The sequence below is a fragment of the Rhinolophus ferrumequinum genome, chromosome 2 (genome assembly GCF_004115265.2).
Source record: "Rhinolophus ferrumequinum isolate MPI-CBG mRhiFer1 chromosome 2, mRhiFer1_v1.p, whole genome shotgun sequence".
Lineage (NCBI taxonomy): Eukaryota > Metazoa > Chordata > Mammalia > Chiroptera > Rhinolophidae > Rhinolophus > Rhinolophus ferrumequinum.
In genome coordinates, this window is record NC_046285.1 from 82,233,750 (window position 1) to 82,257,002 (window position 23,253).

General features: G+C 34.4%; 1 protein-coding gene across 1 annotated transcript in view; it reads right to left on the minus strand.

The window, feature by feature from the left end:
• LEKR1 (leucine, glutamate and lysine rich 1) overlaps positions 1-23,253 on the minus strand; it is a 158,832-nt gene that overhangs the window by 80,139 nt on the left and 55,440 nt on the right. The window contains exons 4-5 of the mRNA XM_033132789.1: positions 19,368-19,487; positions 11,055-11,230 (exon numbers count right to left, since the gene is read on the minus strand). Of these exons, the coding sequence (XP_032988680.1) occupies positions 11,055-11,230; positions 19,368-19,487 (296 nt within the window). The remainder of the gene's footprint in view (positions 1-11,054; positions 11,231-19,367; positions 19,488-23,253) is intronic.

Below are 23,253 nucleotides of genomic sequence, written 5' to 3' on the forward strand. Positions count from 1 at the left end.
CACCCAGAGACAGCTCCCCTTCCATCACCGTACATTTGATCCCCCTCACCCTCATCCCCCACCCCCAACCCCCTTACGCTCTGGTAACCACCAAATTACGTTCCCCAGATTAATTTTCAAACCCCGTGGCCATCCTGTGGTCACCGACTGTCCTCCAATCCCCTCACCCTCCCCCCCACCCCCCACTCCCCCCGCCCATCTAGCAACCCTCAGTTTTTCCTCATTGTCTCCCAGTTTCTGATTAGTTCATTCACTTATTCTTTTCTTTAGAAAACAAGGAAACATTTTTAATAGGATAAGCAAATAGGCCTATTCTATCCTTAATTTCATCCATTTTATGAAAAATGTGGACTAGACTTCTAAGCCGAATTCAGGACTTGAATTTTAAAAGTTCAAGAGCTATTCAGTCAATAGTTATTTTGAGAGTGGAAGCAAATTGATTCTATACTTAACATATTCTGCCTTGGCAGAATATTTTTTTCTGAAATCTTTTACTAAAATAGGTATGCTCTGGTTTAAGAAAACCTAATCTATGAACATTTAAACTTAATAATGTCGATGACATCGAGTGATACCCACTCATGAGAAAAGCAGGAAATATTGCACTCATATATGCTATTTAATATTCAGCATACTTTTGTCGGCAAGAAAATATTTAGCAATGCCATTTTCTAGGAATGTTGTTTCTGTTTTGAATTTTGGTTCTAAACCTAAATTAATTTCAATGTGAAAGTCTTTTAAAGTATCTGAATAATATTGTGCAATGTATACGGGGTTTAATATATTATTAGTTTGCTAGGGCTTCCATAACAAAGTACCACAGACTGGTACTTAACTCTAGTGGCTTCACCAACAGAAAATTATTTTCTCCCAGTCCTGGAGGCTGGATGCCTGAGAGCCTGGTGTCGCCTGGGTTGGTTTCTTCTGAGCGCTGTGAGGAACGGATCTGTTCCAGGCCTCTTTACTTGGCTTATAGATGGTCATCTTCTCCCTGTGTTGCCACATCATCTTCCCTCTGTATGGGCCTGTTTCCAAATTTCCTCTTCTTATAAGGGCACCCATCATTTTGGAATAGAGCCCACCCATTGAAATTTCATAATTACTTTTAAGGACCCTTGACCCATTGTAGGACATTGGGTGTGCTTTATACTTTTGGCTAGTATGAATAAAGCTCTTATGAACATTTATGTACAAGTTTTTGCATGAACATAGGTTTTCATTTCTCTCGGATAAATTCCCAAGACTACAATTGATGGGTCACATGGTAAGTGCATCTTTAGTGTTAAAGGAAATTGCGAAATTATTTTCTAGAATGGCTCCACCGTTTTACATTCCTACCAGTAATGTTGAGTAATCCACTTTTTCCAATCATTGTCAACACTTAGTATGGTCAATTAAAATTTTAGACATTCTAATAGATGTGTAGTAGTAGTATTCCATTATGGTTGTAATTTGCGTTTCCCTAATTAGCTAATGATTTGAACATTTTTTCGTGTTCCTCCTTGGAAAAATTTTTGATCATATATTTTGTCCATTTCCTAATCTGTCTTTTAAAACGTAGAGTTTTGAGGATTTTTATATATTTTAGATACAAGTTCTTTGTGGGATATATGGTTTGCAAATATTTTCTTCCAGTGTGTAACTTGTCTTTTTATCCTCTTAACAGGCTCTTTCACAGAGCAAAAGTTCCTATTTTGTTGAGGTCCACTATCAATTTTTCCTTTTATGTATCATGCTTTTAGTTCAAGTTTAAGAATTCTGGTTCCCAAAGAAAATCTTGTTTTATAGTTTTACATTTTATGTTTAGGTCTATGACCCATTTTGAGTTAATTTTTGTATAAGGCTCAGGCCTTACACAAAGGTCAAGGTTGTTTGTATTATTGTTGTTTTCTTTTGCCTATAGATATCCAATTACTTCAGCACCATTTGTTGAAAATGCTAGGTGATTCTTCCTCCATTGAATTGCTTGTACACCCTTGTCAAAAATCAGTTGGGCATATGTGGGTCTAAATAAGTATACTTCAATTTTTTAAAAAATTTAAAATTAAATACATGTATATTTACACATATATTTAAACCATAGGTGAAGAGCATTAATTTTGTTCCCTTATTTAGGGCTACAAGGCCATCACAATGAATATTTGCATAGGATAAATGAGAATTTAATAGAACAGAAGGAACATGGACTTTAGAATAAAATGACAACATCTTGATTCCATAACCACTGTGCTATGCATATTGTTGTGTGTATATATGTATGCGCACGCACACACACAAAAACACGCGCGCGCGCGTGCGCATTCCCTCATTTTATAGATGAGGACACAGAGACCCAGGGCTTTGTAAGCGGTAGAGTCAGGATGTGAACTTCGGCTCTCTGGCTTGAGAGCCCTGCCCTTAGGACTCCTATATAACTCCAAGTATTTCAGAATTGAAGCCCACAGCACAGAGAAGCTGGTACAGGCTGGCACAGACACCCTGGCTGGCCGCGTGGTCCTTCTCCAGATCCTGCGGTCAAGGTTTGTAAAAGGGCAGCGCTACCAACAATCCCACATTCCCCTCCAGATCCTTCCTGATTTCTGCCTCAAATGCTAATTACTGACTTTGACAGAGTTGGTTTAATAAACTTTAGTAAAAGCTGAATTAATAGCCAAGACAACAAACTAGAAATAAAAAACATTAACAAGCTAAGATTAAGAGAGTGACTGTTTAAAGTATTTGTCAGCTATAATTTACATTAAGTCCTTATAATGTTTAAAAATAGCTAATAAACTGAAATGTAATTATAACATTTTAAAAGTGCGAAAAAGCTCATCTCACTAATTATACCAGTGCTGCCCAACAGAAATATAATGCAAACAACACACACTTTAAAATTCCTAGTAGCCACATCAAAAATGTAAAAAGAAATAGATAAAATTAATTTTATTAATTTTATTTAATGCCACAGATCCAAAATATTACCATTTAAAATACGAGGCTAGAGCCACATGTCAGGTGCTCGAAAGCTACGTGTGCTTGGTAGTTACTGTATTGCACAGTGTGTATCTACACGTTTCCTAGGCTCTTGGCCATCTTTTTAAATAGATGTGATAGTTCTCAGTCTTCATAAAAATTAACATTGAAAAGCATCACAGTCAATTTATTTTCTCTGAATCTAAATTTAAGATACAGATTATTTACTTAAAATTCTATGTTGTGAAATGAGCATGTTTATATATTTACTACTGCTAAATTCAAAGTGTGTCCAAGTTGATCCAAGAAACTGTTAAAAGGCAAATATCGGCATCTTTGGAGTTTTGTATATACTTATACATGTTTCAATAACTATGCCCTGGGGCTTTGACGGCGTTGACAACATTGAGTAAGGAGAAAGTTTTTAAAAGGAGGAAAAAAACCGTTACAATAATAAAGCATTAGTTTCACACACCCAGTTGTGCTCACTAAGCTCTTACTTGGGATGCAGAAGTGATGTGATTTACTATAATGGTAAATGTTAAACTTAAGGGTTGAAAACAATTCCTGTCTCTTCATGTCAGATAAAAATGTAAAATATAATATTACCTGTAAATGAAAAGCAAAATGGGCACACACTTTGACTGTTCAATTCCACTTTTAGAAATTAACTTATGTTAAAAAATGGGACAAGGTCATAAATATGCATGTGTAAAGATGTTCACCGAAGTCTTATTTATAAAAGCAAAACTATGATCAACCGCAGTGTCCATGAATAGAAAACCAGTTAAATAGGTTAAGACACATTCCTATCATGAGACACTGTCAATGTAGTTTACATAGTTAATTGGCAGACTATGTTTCCATGCTATATTAAGTGTATACATCTATGAACAGAAAAGAAAGTTTAGAAAGTTTATACCAAATGTTAATAGCGAATGTCTCCATGTATTGAGCTGATGTTCACTTCCTTTTGATCTTCTGTATTTTCTCTGTTTTACGTTGATGCTGTTTTATGGTTATGGTCAGAAGAGAACTTAAAGGCATTTGAATTTGGGGAAAAATAATTATTAAGTGTTTGTCTTTGCCTCCTTGTAAGTTTGATAAACAACTTTCAAACTAGTTTTAAAAATCAGATTAAGAATTTTCCTACTGAGAGTAATTGATGGTCAGGCAAGTATAGCTCACAAATAAGGCCTCTCCTCTCTCCTCACTTCCGGTCCCCAGATTGTGGAAGTAATACCTGAGCATTATGAAAAACATTTAGAAAATACTCAGAGGTTTGAAACAGGAACATAAACATCAGTAACCTCAGTATTCAAATTTGGATGTATCTTTACTTCCATTTCAATTTCACAATGGTTACTGAGCACCTATTCCGTGACACAATTCTCTTAAAACAGTAAAAATACAGTATTCGGCAAAACAGTCAAACTTCCTATTCTCATAGAGAGTACAGCCTGGAAGAGGAAACTGGCAATAAACACATAAATCTTTGTGACAGTGATAAATGTTATTAAAAATGAAAATAGGATAAAGACATGTAAGGGAAGACTAAGCTAACGAGAGTGGTCAGCAAAGACCGCTCTGCAGAGCTGACATTCGAAATAAGACCTAAATCGTAATATAGGGCAACTACTTATTCTGGGAGACCCTTAACCCATTTCCCCTTCAGGCACCTCAAGTGTCTTTCTGTCCATACAGCACAGTCATGGCCATGGGCCACATTCAGGGAGAATAACATGAGTGGGATTTTCTAAGAGAGGAGTATTATTCCTCTTTGCTTTTTCTGTCCCTTTCCGTGATTGTGATATATGGCAGTTTATGTACTCCTATGAGGTTTACCTAAACTAACAGTCCTGAAGTGGATGATTGGCTTAAAAAATACCACCAAAGAACTTATGGATGACAGAAGACAATAATAATGTAACACACATGAAAACAAAAGCTGGTAGAGCTGATGCCTCTCCTATTCTGGTATGACTGAGTTACTCGTTACTGACATTACGAGGTAAATATTCTATAATAAGATGCAAAAAGACTCTCAAAAATGAGAAATTATCAAGAAGTCTATTTGCAATGTGGATTACTATCTTCTACGCATGTCCCATTAAAGTGGCTAAAATTTTCAAAACCTGACAATACAGTCTTGACAAGTCTTGACTAGAACACTCATACATTGTTGGTGGGAATCTGAAAGGAACAACCACTTTGGAAAACCACTGGATAGTTTCTTATAAAGTTAAAATATACCCTACCATGTGACACAGCCATTCTATTCCTAGGTATTTAGCAGAAAGAACAAAAAGATATATCCAGAAAAGGACATACATGAATGTCCAAAATGAAAACCATGCCTAAAACAAAATATAGTCGACCCTTGAACAACACAGGTTTGAATTGCACAGGCCATTTTTTTCAATAAATCCCTGTACTGTTTTCAGTCTGTGTTTGGGAGTCCGCAGATGTGAAGGGCGGACTGTAATGCGCTGATCTAAGCTACTTTATACAGGGGACTTGAGCATCCAAGAATTTGGGTATCCACGGGGGTCCTAGAACCAATTCCCTGCAGATACAAAGGAAAACAAGTTTTGGGGGAGTCAAAAGTTATACGTGGGTTTTCTGATGCATGGGTCAGCGTGCCATGTTGTTCAATGGTCAACTGTATATTTATGTGATGAAAGACAGCTCTGTAAAGTATATTAATACTATTAAAACTGTAGCAGACACTGTCAGTGCCCTGCTCGGATACCCTGGACCTTTCAGTGTTCTTCTACTGACTTCCAACTCCCAGGATCTGCCCCTTTGTGTTGGAGGAATCTTTGTCCTGGACCTGCAGGAAGCAGCCCTGCCCACCACATGGCAGGCTAAAAGTGCCAAGGAATTTCCACTGCTGGGGAGCAGCCCTTTGCCAATAACTCCTGGGAGTACATGCCAAGCTCACTCACTCACTGAGTGTGGAATTCTGAGACATGTTTCAAACCATTTCTCAGAGTTCCCTCTTGGGAGTAAGCTCCAGTTGCCCACTGCAATAGGGCAACTTTTGGTATCTGCTTTTTCTTCCCTAGATCTGGGTTATTTTCACTTGCAAAATAAACCATCTGCACTCACATCTTTGATTCAGTGCCTGCCTCTGGGAGAACTAAGATACTAATATATACGTAGTATTTATGTATGTAAATATTGATCTCAAAAACATCACTGAATGAAAAAAGCAAGTTCACAGTATACCAAAAAGTATGATACATCTATATAAAATTTTCAAATCTAATGGAAAAAGAATAAATATAATTCATGCATGCATGCATATTAAAGTAGAAACAATTATATTTTAAACATATTTTTCTTTTTTAAAAGATAAAGTATTAAAACTTGTTAATTTTTGCAGTTGAAAACATGGTTGTAATATTCACCTGTCTTTGTCTAAATTTAATTCTAAAAATTACTTTTTAAGAATTAAACTCATTTCCTGAAGGCATAAATTACATAACAAAATTAGGAAATTGAAGTTGTATCGTAGAATTTATTTTTTCTAACATTTAACTATAAAAATTTTAAAATATAGAGAAAAGTTGGAAGGATTATACAGTGAACACAAATATATATACCACCTAGATTCTTCAGTTAACATTTTACTATACTTACTTTACCAGATATCTATCCACCTATCCATCTTATATTTTTATGCATGTCAAGATAAGTTGCAGACATCAATATACTACACTCCTAAACACTTCAGCATGCACATCAATAATTAGCGTTCAATATATAAATGTCTTATTTTTGAGTACAACTTACAAATAAATGCACAAATCTCAAATGTATCATTAGATAAGTTTTGACAAATGCATCCACTGTGTAACCCAAACCCCAATCAAAACAGAGAGCACTACCATCACCACAGACAGTGCCCTCGTGCCCCTTTTCCAGTACAGCCTCCCTTCCAACATAACTAATGTTCTGATTTTTTTTCCCACTATAGATTAGTTTTGCCTATTCTAAAATGTCATATAAATGGAATCATACAATATGTATTATTTGTGTGAGGCTAACTTTCAGGAATTACAATATATTTGAGATTTATCTAAGTTAATTGCATTATCTGCCATTCCTTCTATATTTCATGGTTTATTCAGGTTTGTTTGTTTTTGTTTTTTTAATAATCCATTCTATTGATCTAACTTCTGGGCTTTTTCCAGTTTAAGGCTATTTTAAATACAGCTTAAATAAAATTAGTGAATATTCTTATACAAGTATTTTTATGAACATATGTTTTTATTTGGGGAGTATAAATACCAGAGAAGAATTTCAGAGTCATCAGATAGATGTATATTTAGTTTTATAATAAAACATCAGATCCTTTCTTAAAGTGGCTATAGCATTTTATACTCTCACGCATTTGTAAGAGTGTTCCCATTGCTCTCCTTCCTCACCAACATTTACTGTTGTCAATCTTTTTCATTTATAACCAATCTGGTGAGTACCAGTATGTACTGGTGACACCTGCATTTCCCTTATGACTGATAATGTTGAGCACTTTTTCATGTCCTTATTGGCCATTTGTATAACTTTCCTTATAAAGTGTCCAGTTAAATCTTTTGGCCATTTTTGATAGGATCGTTTGTACTTTTATTATTGACTTGTAGGTGTTTTTATGTAACCTGGACAGCAGTCCTTTGTCACATATATTGTGAATATTTTTTCTGTCTGTGGCTTACCCATTTTCTTAATGGCACCTTTTGATGAGAAGTTTTTAATTTTGATAAAGTCAAGTTCATCAATTTTTGTTCTTACTTCTTTGTTCTACCCAAAAAACCTTTATTTACTACCAATTTATGAAGACATTTTCCTATGTTTCTTCTTTTATATTTTTAGCTTTTATATTTAGTTCTATGATTTATCTTGAATTAATTTTTATGTACAATGTGACGTAGGAATCAAGGTATATTTTCCCATATGTGTATTCAGTTGTTCTGGCACAATTTGTTGACAGACTGTCTTTTTCCCAATGGATTGTTTTGGTGCCTTTGTCAAAAGTGAAATGATCATATAAATAGGGGTCATCAGGGGTTACCAGGGTCAGCAGGGGTCACCAGACTATTTTGTTCCATCGATCTATTGTTGATCCACAGGCTAGTACTACACTGACTTGATTACTGTAATGTTATAATAAATCTTAGAGTTACATTAGAGTAACTCTTAGAGTAAATCTTAGAATTATATTAATTCTCCATTGTTTGAATATTTTTAAAGAGTTACCTTTTAATTTACTTATTAGCTTTTTACCTATATCTTTTTATGCTTAATTTTTTGTGGTTGCTCTCTCAGAATTATACATCTTTAACTTTTTAGTCTACACAAAATGGATGTTGCACTATATCACATAAAATACGAAGAGTCTACCCATATGGCTCTGTTTACCTCCTCCTGCCATCTTTATGCTCTAGTTGTCATATGTTAAATCAATACACTATAAATCCCACAATATGTTATGATTCTTACTTTAAATAAGCATATGAATGTTTTAAAACCTCAAAGGAAAAAATAGTCTTTTATATTTACCCATATTTATCATTTATGGTGCATTTTAATATTTCCTGAGGACCCCGGGGCTCTGTTCATTTTTTTCAATGTTTATTTTATCTCTCTTCTTCAAATTAAATAATTTCTATTGATCTATCTTAAAGTTTACTGTTTCTTTTTTCTGTAATTACAATATGCTATGAAAGTCCATCCAGTAAACATTTTTTGCAGATATTATATTTTTCAGTTCTTGAATTTCCAATTTTTAGTAATTTCTTGTTGTGGTTTTTCTACTTTTTCATTCATCACTATCTTATTTTCCTTAATAGATGATTTAAACACCTGGTCAGCTAATTATTTTATCCTGATAAACTGAGGATTGGTCTCTATTGACTGTCTATTCTTTTGAGTATGGGCCATATTTTCCTGTTTCTTTCCAGGTCAAGTAATTTTGGATTGTATCATGAACATTGTGGATGTTATGTTATAGAGACTCTAGATTCTGTTATGTTCCTCTTAATAATATTGATTTGCTATATTGTTTTGCTTTAATAAGCAGTTATCTTGACTGACCTTAAACTGTAAAATCTGTCTCCCCTGGGATAGGTGGCAGCTAAGATATCAATTATTTAGCCTTAGATGGTTTTAGAGTCTTCCCCGTACACATGTATTTCAAGCATAGAAAGTCTGACAATTAAGTTCGCAAACTTGTTGCAACAATGTTGCTAACATTTTTTGATATCAGAGGGATTATTCATTACAAATTGTACCAACTGGACAAACAGTTAACCAAGTTTACTACTTGGAAGTGCTGAAAAAGCTGCGTGGAAAAAGTTAGACTACCTGAACTTTTTGTCAACAATTCCTGCTCTTGCATCACGACAATGCACAAGCTCACACGGCACTGTCTGTAAGGGAGTTCTTAGCCAGCAAACAAATAACTGTATTGGAACACCCTCCCTACTCACCTGATCTGGCCCCCAGTGACTTCTTTCTTTATCCAAAGATAAAGGAAATATTGAAAGGAAGACATTTTGATGACATTCTGGACATCAAGGATAATACAACGACAGCTCTGATGGCCATTTCAGAAAGAGTTCCAAAATTTCTTTGAAGGGTGGACTAGGCACTGGTGTCGGTGCATAGCTTCCCAAGGGGAGTACTTCGAAGGTGACGTAGTGATATTTAGCAACGACGTATGTAGCACTTTTTCTAGGATGAGTTTGCAAACTTAATTGTCGTAAGCCAGATAATTGGAAAGTGTATATATGCAAAATCTGTACTCTTCCTCTCTGACTAAGTTTTTTCTGGGATAACCCTCCTACTTCTCAGAGGCTGGGGCTGACTTGATCTCTGTCCTCCAGTTTTCAAGTCAAAATGACTACAGATTTCTACCAGAGTTTTAGCTTCACTGCATGGAACACACTGTACTTTCCCTCAATCTAACAGCCTTCAAAAAACAAAACAAATAAATAAACAACAAAAACCCCCCAGGGAATTCTCCCAATACCATTCCCTTTTAATTTAAAAACATTTTTTAAATATATGGTGATGGAAGGAGAACTGACTCTGGTGGTGAATATACAATGTGATACATAGATAATGTATTACAGAATTGTACACCTGAAATCTATGTAACTTTACTAACAATTGTCATCCCAATAAACTTTAATTTAAAAAAAATTCTTTTTAATTTTTAAACAGACTTGTTTATAGATCAGTTTTAGGTTTATAGCAAAATTAAGCAGAAAAGTACAGAGATTTCCCATATAACCCCTGCCCCAACATATGCACAGCCGCCCGCACCATCAGCATTCTGCATCAGAGTGGTACATTTCTTATCATCAATGAACCTACATTGTTGGCACATCATTATCACCCCAAATTCACAGGTTACATTATCCATTCTTGGTGTTATACATTCTATGGGTTTTGATAAATGTAGAATGACATGTACCCACTACTATAGTATCACACAAAATAGTAAGTACCCTAAAAATCTTCCATGTTCTACCTATTCATTCTTCCCTCCCACCCTGGCAACTACTGATCTCTTTACTATTTTGACAGTTTCACCTTTTCCAGAATGTCATTTAGTTGGAATCTTACAGTACGTAGCCTTTTAGATTGGCTTCTTTCCCTTAGTAATATGCCTTCCTTCAATTTTTGACATTCCTTCTACATGTGCTTGGTTTTGGTCACTATCCAGTGTTTTTAGGTAATTATTTTATCCAGAATTTATTGTTGTCATCTGTGGGAAAGCTGATCTAATAGGAGCTACTCAGCCACTAACAGAAGAAAAAGTTTTAAAATATAAATGGATACATTTGACAGGAATAACGAGACTTCTGGCTACAGCTCAAGAATATATGTATCAGCACTTATCTTAGATCAGCCTATACTTGTTGGTTTTCAGGGTTCAAATAGATCATAAGTACCATCTAGTCTGCCAATCAATAACAAGTTTAAAAGTTTATCATAAGTCCCATCACATAAAATGAAATACCATTATTTCATTATCTGTGATGTACAATTACAAAGAAAAACCAATTATGTTCTTTATGTATGTAACAAACCTGTCAAGGCTGTTTCACTTATGGATTTAATTTGAAGGAAAAGTTCTCCTTTCAGTGAAGTCCAGTTTTGAAAATGATCATACACTTCATTTTTAATACTGGTTAGCTCCCTTTTAGTAAAAGTAAGTAATGAAAGAGTCGTATTCCAGAAATGTTTGTATTCCGTCAATCTTTGACTGTAAGGTAGTAAAAACAAAAAATTAGGATTTTTAAAAATAGTAAGCATAACAACAAATATTTCTTTGAAAAAAATAGTTTTCTTTGAGAAAAGATTTTAGAGTGTGACCACATAATCTACTGTCTTAAATGGAGACAATTTTGAAAGTGAAAGAAGTAATATTTGTATTTTGCTGACATGACAGATGTGAACTGGAACTATCTGAGGCTGACTGAGTAAATGGTCACTCCACTGCATTTCCATTATGTTATCATTTTAAATCTAAAGAAAGATAGCTATTTTCATACACATTTATTCTATTATTCTTTTAAAATTAATTTAACAGCAAACATTTAGTGAAGATAATTAGGTCAAAAGTGACTGAGTTGTGAGGGGTATAAACGTCTAACTATTATGTTGCTTTGTACACCTGAAACTAATAAAAAAAAGTAATAATAATATATTAAAAAAAAGTCACTTGGTCACAGAGCCTAAATGAGAATCTCAAGATTCTTAGCCAACATCCTTCCTGCACACCATGGTTTTACAGGCAGTTTAAAACCTGCGGTCATAATAAACGAAACCTTTAAAAGTGACTGATCCAATGCTCTTGCTTCATGAAATGCCCCAGTTCTAAGAAATCACATATTTGTTTTGCCATCTCAGTGATTTTTATTACTTCAGATGTCCTGGCTATCATTTACGTAATAATCAAGCAAGATGCAGACATAGACCTAGGAGTTATCAGCAAAAAGATGACTGAAGCCACGGAACGATAATTTGGTTACTATTTAGAGCCCTGGGTAGACTGGGATCCATGAGGCAGAGACTATCTTGTTCATCACAGTCTCCCTAGCACCCATCACAGTACCTACCACAGAGTATTTGCTCAGCAAATACTGAAAAATAAATGAATGAGTGAAAAAGTAGATCACTCAGTTGGAGGAACAAAAAAGTGAGAAGTGCTAAGGGTAAAACCCTGGACAACATAACATTTATGGGACTAAAACAGAAAAGAATCCCTCATAGGAGACTAGGGAGGAACAATCAGTGAGTTAGAAGTAAACCCAAATGAATACTATCAGAAAAGCCAGGGGATGAGAGGATTTAGAGAAGAGACTGGTGGTCAGTGTTTAAGGCTTAGATAGAGGCTGAAGAGAGTCCATTGTACCTGGTACTAAGGAGGCATTTGGTGATCTCAGAGACGCATTCGGCAGGAGAGAACTGAGCAGTAAAACAGAAGTGAGTAAACAGGGGTTATGTCGTACCAACAGTTAAGAACCTGGACTGAGGTGGCAAGGAGAGAAAGAGGAAGCTACAGAGTAGAATGGTTTGCTAGGATGGAAGACACCTCAATATGTACACAGTTGTGCAGACCTTATGAGCGCAGTAGCAGAGGTTAAAAACACATACAAGAGATGCGCTCATTTCTTGTGCAAAGTCCTAGAAAGGATGGATGTAAAGCAGAGGCTGAAAGATTAGCCTTTGCCAGGAAGAAGAAGGTGTCATTCTGTGTGGTAATTAAGGTCCACCTGAGTGATCAGAAGCCACAGGGCTTGCCTCAATCAGCAGGCAGAGCTGGGAGCCAGGAGCGATGTGGATTTCAAAAAAGCAGAGAGAGTCCAAATAGATCACTAAATGAAGAAGGCCAAAAGTGACGATGGCAAGTCTGAATGTGGAGCCAGGAACTGGTAAAAGTAGGAGACAAGAGGTATGAATTAAGTCAAGGTTAAGGGGCTAATGCGCCCAGTGTAAGGCAGCTGTCAGGAGCAAGCTATGTACAGGGCCTACTGAGACATTTCAATGGAAAAGGCTGGATGTGGATGCAGGTGCCTCTGTAGGGGGAAAGACAAGAAACAGAAAATTCAAGCTTCTAAGCTAAGAGCTAACAAGATCCATTTTTATGAGGCCTAAATCTTATATGATTGGTGATGGGTGGGGGGAGGACTTTCTTAAGAAAAGAATCAAAAATAATGACTTACAAAATGGGTCATTTAAAAAAATTTTTATTAAAAATATAGCTAGTTTCAGGTGTACATCATAGTGATTCAATAGTACCCACCTGGCACTATACATATGTAAAATTAGTCATGTTTTAAAGTATGCAATTATTTATAGAATGAGAAAAATCATTAAATTAAAAAATCAAAAATTTTAAGATGATAAATTCCATCACAAAAAACCCCAGGAAAACAACATAACTTTTTAATAAGTAACAGCTCTAAAATACTTTTTGCCTACAATGTTTGGCTACATGTTCTACAAATAGCTCTTCATATGAGAACCATTTTATAATAACACTTTATGTGAAGAAAATATAAAGGTTATACAGCCTTTCATCTATCATGGCCATTAGTTTTTTACTATTAATAGTTTAGAAAGATTCTTTCAGCTTCATAGCTTATTACTGGTAATGCCATGCAAATACTAAGTGCTGCCAAATTTGGAAAAATTTTTTATCAAATTTTTTTCATATGTGATTTTTAAGATTTTGGGCATTTCAAGTTTTCTTGGAAAATGACTAGCCTTAAATTATCTTTGAAATAATGAAACTCATGAACCAGTTTATCTTAGATGTCCCTACAGTGGTGTAATATGATTTTTATGTTATATTCAGTGATGTTAGTAGCTTTTGTCAAATAAGCAAGAAACTTAAATATTTCTCCAATGTATTCAAATAATTAACTCTTCTTCATTGAATGGATTATGAAATAATCCAAGAGCTTTCATTGAAAATATGTCTCTTTATCTAAATTAATTTGCTTGTGATCTGAAAAAAATTGTTACAATTTGTTTCTTTATGCCAGAATAATTTCTGTTGTTTAAATTGCTCATACTTATTGCTTTTATTACATTAAGTTTTAAAAATTCATACTCATCCAAATGTTTAGTCTATAATTCCTTACTTGTGTTAATTGATGCATTCTACAATGTCTTTCCAAATGGCAGTTATAATAGTGTATTCCCAAGTCAACTTTCCCTTACTCAGATCCCCCAAATGCTTATGAATATTCCAGGGATCTACTGACATCAGAAGTGTTAAGAGAGGGGAAATCAGAGTGGAAAAAGAAAGAATTTTTAACCAATTACAATTAAACCAGCTTACTTTTGCCAGGGGTCCTCCAAGAACCTCGGAAGAGGGTCTGAGTGAGAAACTCTGAGTGAGAGGTTCTGAAACTTAAGTATAATTTGATTTGCAGTAAATCTATCTGTGTTGATAACTTTCTGTGTAAAATATGAGGCAAAACACACAGCTGCTGAGTGATGAATAAGGAGTAACACAGGAAAGACTAAGCAAAAATAGTGAGGATTTAGAATAGTATTAGAAGACTTGAGGGCCTGATGTTTAACAGTCTGTAAGTAGGTATGAAGACTGAAGGGTTTAAGGGTAATTACAAGTAAATGAGCAGAGGTAAAAGGAGTTAGAGTATAGATACTCCTCCAGGCAGAAATCCTCTATATAGAAACATGCTCTATATAGAAACATCCTAATACACACACACACACACACACACACACACACACACACACACACACACACAAATACTAGAACTAATAAATGGGTTCATCAAGGTCACATGCATACATGATCCATATGCAAAAATCAATTTTATGTCTAAATACTAGCAATGATCAATCCCAAAAATAAAATTAAGAAAATAATCCCTCTCATAACCTAACATCAAAAAGAATAAAATATTTAGAAATAAATTTAGTAAAAGAAGTGCGGATTTGTATACTGAAAACAAAACATTTCTCAGAGAACTAAAGCTCTTGATGGAAAGACATACCATGTTCATGAATTTAAAGATTCTATACTTTTAAGATGGCAATTCTACCCAAATTGATCTAGAGAGTCAAGGCTTACCTATCAAAGTCCTAGCAGGCTACTTTTGAAAAATTAGCAAGCTGATCCTAAATTCATCTGGAAACGCAAGGGACCCAGAATAGCCAAAATAATCTTGAAAACAAAGGAATTTAGAGGACTTACATTTCTTGCTTTCAAAATTTACTGAAAACTACAGTATTCTAGAGAGTGTGGTACTGACATAAGAATAGATATATAGATTAATGGAATAGAATACGGAGTCCAGAAATAATTCCCTACATTCATGGGTCATTGGTTTTAGGTAAAGGCACCAAGGCCATTCAATAGGGAAAGAACAGTCTTTTTAACAACTGATGCTGGAACAATTGAACATCCAATGAAGAAAGATGAATTTAGATCCTTACCTCACATCATTCATAAAATGTATTATAGATCTAAATGTAAGAGGTAAAACTATAAAACTTTTAGAAGAAACCATAGAAGAAAATCTTAAGCATAGTTGTTAGATAAATTACCAAAATCACAATCCATTAAAGAAAATATTTATAATTTATATTTTATTAAAAATAACAACTCTTGCTCATCAAAAGACAGTTACAAAAATGAAAACATAAGCCACAGATGGGGAGAAAATATTTGCAAGTCATACTATGAATAAAGAACTTGTACCCAAAACATATAAAGAACTCTTACAATTCTATAAGAAGAAAATAAACCAGTGAAAAAATAGGCAAAATGTTTTAATGGATAGTTCACCAAATAACCATGCAGATGGTTAATAAGCACATGAAAAGTTACTCAACACTAGGCATTTGGGAAACACAAATCAAAGCCACAGAGCAATACCATTTCACAGCACTAGAATAGCTACAATAAAAAAGGCAGATAGGGGCCGGCCTGGTGGCTCAGGCGGTTAGAGCTCCATGCTCCTAACTCCGAAGGCTGCTGGTTCGAGTCCCACATGGGCCAGTGGGCTCTCAACCACAAGGTTGCCGGTTTAACTCCCGCAAGGGATGGTGGGCTGTGCCCCCTGCAACTAGAAATGGCAACTGGACCTGGAGCTGAGCTGCCTCCTCCACAACTAAGACTGAAAGGACAACAACTTGACTTGGAAGAAAGGCCTGGAAGTACACACTGTTCCCCAATAAAATCCTGTTCCCCAAAAAAGACAGATAAATATATGGTGATGGAAGGAGAACTGACTCTGGGTGGTGAACAGACAATGGGATTTATAGATGATGTAATACAGAATTGTACACCTGAAATCTATGTAATTTTACTAACAATTGTCACCCCAATAAATAAAACATAAAAGACAGATAGTAAAAAGTGTTGGCAAGAATTCAGAGAAACTAGAATCCTCATGTCTGGTAGGAATATAAAATGATGCAGCCACTTGGAAAATAGTTTAGCAGCTTCTTAAAAAGTTAAATTTAAAATTTCCATATGATTCAGTAATTCCACAATTAGGGATTTACCCCAAAGAAATGAAACCTACGTCCACACAAAGACTTGTATGTGAATGTTTATAGCAGCATTATTTATAAGTGCTAAGTGGAAACAATCCAAATGGCCATCAACAGTAAATGGATAAAAAATACGATCTATCCATACAATGGAATACTGTTCAGCAATAAAAAAGAACAAAGTACTCATACATGATACAACATGGATGAACCTCAAAAACGTAAGTGACAGAAGCCTGATGTAAAAGACCACAGATCGTATAATTCCATATATCTGAAATGTTCAGAAAAATGCAAATGTATAGAAACAAGAAAGGTTAGTGTTGCCTAGGACTTGCGGTGAGAACAGAGATTAATTGCAAATGGCATGAGGATCTTTGTGGGGTGATTCAGATGTTCTAATATTGCATGTGGTAAAGGTTGCGCAACTCAGTAGACTTACTAAAAATTAGTACACTGTCATTTAAATTGGGTGGGTTTTGTAGCATGTAATTATATCTCAATAAAGTGTTTAAAAAAAGATGTGAGGCAATTTAACTATGGGGTCAAGGCTAGAAAACAAAACCCAAAAATGGTTGGGAAAATTGGAAAAAATACTGGATGCCTTAATGGGGCTGAAGAGTGAAAGTGAGAGAGCTAGGAGGAGAGATTTTGGGGGTTTGACGCTGAAAATTTCAGAGATGACAGTCTAGATTTACAAATAAGAAAAATTAAAGGATAAGTACTTTATATTTGAAATAAGTTATGACAGATTCACAACAGGAATCTTCTAAAAGTAAACACTGATAAAGATGGATTGATTTGGAATATTGGATTTATATACTTTACATGAAGTGAAGTATACCTATATTCCATACTGTCTATTTAGTGTCTGTTTTACAGGTCTTCTAAAGTTCATCTCCATTCTCAAAAGACAGAATTCTGAACAGCAGATGTGCTGAGCCAACTGAGGCATACCACACCTACCCCTGGTCACTTCCTTGCAAGAGACAGGTTGGAAATGATGGTCAGGAAAAACACAGAGCATGAAAAACACTTTGCTGGAGGCTAAGTGATTAAGCCCAATTGCAATTAAACAACTGAGAGAATAATTAAAAAAGAGTAATATGACTCAGAAACATAGTTCATTGATCTACTGAAAGTTCCTTTTGAGCTCCACAAATATACTTATATCTGAGTAGCTAAAGCTCATGCTTCTTTACCACATTAAGAGAGATTATAAGCTCCTTTTCTTTATCCACAGTAATTACTAAATTTTATGTTCTAGAAGATATTTTTTAAATAACCAGTAACGTAGTTTAAAATCAGCTTTAAGTAATGTAACAAAATCACAGAACTGAACAACCTTTGGTTTGATTTTATTTTCACCAGACTCTTTTCCCATGCAATGTACCTAGTAGTGAGAGTATCGAAAAAAACAGTAATTATTTCCATCTATCAAAAAAAATAAAAGTCTTTCAAAACTTTTATTTATACTGTCTAGTTAGATGGTTACTTCCAAAACTGTTTTTAGTATACTTTTTATATAAATCAGATCCCAGAATCCCAATTTGTGATCTTTTAGCTAAAAATAAATAAAATCACAGATCTGTTTAAAACATTTGAAAAAAATAAGCAGTTAAAAGTATACCTCAGAATGATGACAAAATTAGAACATAGAATAAAAATAACAACTAAGCATGTATACGTTTCTTCAAGAATTTAAAATACTACAAATCACATGTAAAATGTGAATAATGATAATTGACTGTATCAGTCCATAATATCCTGAAGCAGCATTAATTATTTACTCTAGTCTTGGTCTAACCTTTAAAATTTAGTCAATCCTACCACCCATGATCACATTCGTGAATAAAACAAATGGGATCTCCTTAGCAGACATGGGCCAAAGCTATTGCAGGAGCCAAGCTTAAATACTGATCGTCCTGACTAAAATGGAGAGCTGGGTTTGCCTGGGGTATCCTGCTAGTTCAATAGCAGATTTCTAGAAGAAGGCAGAGAAGATTTCTGATGACACAAGTGGTCATCTGTTTTGTGAGTAGACTCATTCATTCATTCAAAGATTATTTTTTGAGCATCATTTATGTGCAAGGTATTTATGAAAGGTAAACGGTCAACAGGTAATCACCAGATAGTGCATATAAAATTATTAGCCTGGATAATTTTTTTAACAGAACAATGTTTCTGGCAATAACTAGTAGACTGAAAAAAAGAAAAACAACCTAATGTTCAAAATATTCAACTGGTATATTTTTTAGTCACCCTGAACCTGTGTCTATTTGTAATGTTCATTTAACTTATTTCCCTTTACTAAGGGTTAAAATTTACTCAATTCAAAAAGGAATAATTCTTTCTTATTTTCTCAATATTTCTTTTTCATTTTTAGAGTTAGAAAAGAAAATGTACTTCTTAGTTTCTTTAGAACATTGGGTCGTAACTCGAGGTATCATAAACCCTCCAAAAATTATATAAAAGCAGGATTAACACCATTTACATTGAAGATTTCTAAATTTAGGTTTATTACTACCATTTAGAAAGTTTCCCTATTCTATTATTTTGTGTGTGTGTTAGGGGATCAAATACACCAAGAAATACTGATCAAGAGGAAAATGTATTAGCCATTGTGCTTTCATTCTAAATGTCACTGCAAAATAAAAACGTGTTTGCCTGATTTAAATTTTATTGGTAAAACTATTCAGTTGTGATAATGGCTTAAAAAAAAAAAGTGAAGTGTGTTTTTTAACCATACCAAACCAAACATAGAAACTATACTATTAAAATATGTTTGTATGTTTATAAAGTTAGTATTAAATGTATCTTTTCAATATATATAATTTTCAATTCTTTAAAGATAATCTTACCTGAAGACTTGTGATTGTCTCTGTTTAATTTTTAACTCATGCTGCAAATGACTCAGTTCTTTCTGTACTCTCTGAAATTCATTTTGTTGACTTTTTAACTGCATCCTTTCATCTCGAATTCTAAAAATACAAACAAACATCCATTACAAGCCTAAATATTCCCTCATGAGTACTTCCTTAAATTAAAATTTCAATACACTTTTAAGAAAAAATAAATGAAAGAAGAAAATCATGCATCTTTACATATGCTAAATGAATGTATAGAAAATGTATGGAGAACACATAGCAAACAGCCATTACTCCTGGCGAGGTGAGTGGAACTGATGGACAGGGAAACGGCAAAGAATACTGAAGGAAGGCATAACTTTTACTCTCTATCTTTTGTACTGTTTGAATCTTTACAATAAACATGTATTTTTACTTGAAATTCTAATCTAAATGCAACTAAACAAATATAAATTTAATTTTTATTAAAGATATGCACATAATTTAAAGTGTTAAATATTACTAAGAGTTATAAGAAAAATAGTAATCGTTTGCCTTTACCCTAATTCCCACTGCCCAAAAAGTTCCTTTCAATTCTGTGTGTGTAGGAAATGTTAAATGAGGGGCTTTACTGCGGAATAATCAGGAGGGGAGCTATCTGCTTTGATAGCACCACGGCCATGTGCCAGAATCAAAACAAGGCAATAATTATTAGTCTGGGGGGAGGTAGTGTGGAAAGAGGTCCTGAAAGCCTAAATGCACCTTTAAAATATTTTTAATGAGTCTTCCTATTTTCAGTCCCACTTTGTACCCTGACAAATATTTCTCTTAGCATACTAACAGAAAAAGAAAATTAGCCAAATGTTATTTTCAGGAGTCATATCTAAAAAAGAAAAATTAACAGAGGAATGTAAAAAACAAAAGGTTAGGAAAATATGTGCCAGACAGATGCTTTAAAAACAATAAAAATACATATCAATATTATAACTAGCAAAACATTAAATGTATCAACAACCCTTTCATTTTGATAAAAATTCCAATCTACCAAGAATAATGATAATCATGAACTTTTATATATACAAAACATACCGTGTTTCCCCCAAAATAAGACCTAACTGAAAAATAAGCCCTAGCATGATTTTTCAGGGTGACATCCCCTGAAATGCATCCCCTAATGCATCTTTTGGAGCAAAAATTAATATAAGACCCGGTCTTATTTTTGGGGAAACATGGTAGCTTCAAAATATATAAAGAAAAATCTGTTAGAAATCCAGTGAGAACAAATTAATAATCATAGTGGAAGGTATTAACACATTTCTCACAGAAATGGGATGGTCACAATGATATGAAAACTAAGGATTTGAATAAAATAGTTAACAAGCTTGATGTATAGATATAATTGGAATTTATATCTAATGATCATTTCCTCCAAACACACGATGGTATAATCATAAAAACTGACCATTAATCAGCCACAATTGAAATTTTAATATATTCTTAAAAAGAAAAAAAAACAACCCACATATCCACATTCATTGCCAAAAATAAAATTACATGAAAAATTTACAACAAAAAGACAGTCAAAAAACTTACAAACATGGAAACATACATCTAATAAACCTTGGGCCAAAAAGGAAATAAAAATGGAAGTTATAAACTATTTAGAAATAAATGATAATGAAAACACTATATATCAAAGTACTCAGAAGAAAACTTACAGCTTTAAATCATTTATTAAAAAGCAATGAGTATTCTGAATGTCATGATCCAGGAGAAAGGTCCAAAGACAAAACGATGAATGCTCAGAAGCAAGGCTAACCCAGTAGCAACGCCCAGATCTTGGTTTCTAAATACCATTCTCCAGTAAAAGAAACCAAGGCATCTTAGAGAACTTGTTGATTACAGGGCTGGGGCAGGGAAAATTTAAGATGAGCTAAGAACATTTTGTGGTGCCAGCAAGGAAGGAAGAGCACAAAGAGAGATAGGGGCATTTTGAAAGGGCACAGGTACCATCTGAGAGAGCTCCTTGTGGCCCAACTGGAACAACTGAGTAACAAAATAAATAACAATAGCACAGGATTATCACCCACAAAATAAAAGTGAATGAGTCGATACTGAGAGTAATAAATAACTGACTAGATAAATAAATGGGAGACAAGAAACTGCTCTTCCTCACAGAGAAATTTCAACTAATAAATGTAGAAGGAATGAGGGAAAGAGAAAAACATCTTTAGAAGAGCGCATTAATAACTACTGCAGGCAAAATCTACAGAGAGTTGCTTAAAAAGTGGGTGAAAGAGGAGAAACAGAATATTTAAATATTTTCAAAGTATCTACCCCAAAATACTTATTAAAACTGCAAAGGGAAAACTAATAATTTTACAGTGGAAGAACCTGGCAGACACCACCTTAGTCAAGTGATCAAGGCTAAAATCACCTGTAATAAAACATATCGATATCACATGCACTCTGGTGTGGTACACCGAGAAGGGCACATCACGCCCGCCAAAAATGAGTAATCTAATATAATCACGAATAAACATCAGACAAACCCAAATGGAGGGATATTCTACAAAATAACTGACCAGTCCTCTTCAAAAGCCTTGGGTCATGAAAGACAGAGTGAGGAACTGCCACAGATAAAAGAGAACTAAGAAGATATGAGCTCTAAATGCAACGTGTGATTCCAGATTGAATCCTGGACTGGAAAAAAAGACGTTAGTGGCAACACTGATTAAATCCCATAAAGCATGCAGGTTAGTTAATAGTATTGTGCCAATGTTAATTTCTTAGTGTTTATAATTGTACCATAATTATGTAAGGTGTTAACATTAGGGGACGCTGGGTATATGGGAATTCTCTGTACTACTTTTATAACTTTCTATTTGGCTAAAATCATTTCAAAATAAAATGTTAAAAAAAATCACTTCCACAGATACAATGGATAATACGCATGTGTCAAATGTATCGGTACTATCAATTATGGTATAAAAAGGTGGGTGCATTTTAAATGTTGGAAGCTATGCAATATTTTAATAGCAGAAATAAAAGGAAATAAACTTCATGGTCAATGTTAAAAGAACATTAAATAACCTATGTTTTTGTGGAATACTATATAAAAAATAAAAAAGAATGAAGTAAATCTATGACCTAGCATGAAAAGAATATCAAGGAAAAAGAAAAGCAAACTGTACTTTTGCTCAATATTAGCTCCCAAACACTCCTAGTAGGAATGTAAATTAACGCAACTACTTTGAATAAATAGTAGGATCTAAACTAAAACTATAGGTTTAGTAGGATCTATTAAACTTGGCCATATGTATAACCCCATGACCCAAAATTTCCATAGCTAGCACGAAGGTCAGACAATTAAGTTCGCGAACTCATCCTAGAAAAAGTGCTACATACCTCATTGCTGAATATCACTATGGTCACTTTGAAGTACTCCCCTTGGGAAGCTATGCACCGACGCCAGCACCTAGTCCACCTGTCAAAGCAATTTTGGAATTCTTTTTCTGGAATGGCCATCAGAGCTGTCATTGTATTACCCTTGATGTCCTGAATGTCATCAAATGTCCCCCTTTCAATAATTCCTTTATCTTCAGGTAAAGAAAGAAGTCATTGGGGGCCAGATCAGGTGAGTAGGGAGGGTGTTCCAATACAGTTATTTGTTTACTGGCTAAAAACTCCCTCAGAGACAGTGCCATGTGAGCTAGTGCATTGTCGTGATGCAAGAGCCATGAATTGTTGGTGAAAAGTTCAGGTCGTCTAACTTTTTCACGCAGCCTTTTCAGTGCTTCAAAATAGTAAACTTGGTTAACTGTTTGTCCAGTTGGTACAAATTCATAATGAATAACCCCTCTGATAGCAGGAAAGGTTAGTAACAGCATTGCAACAAGTT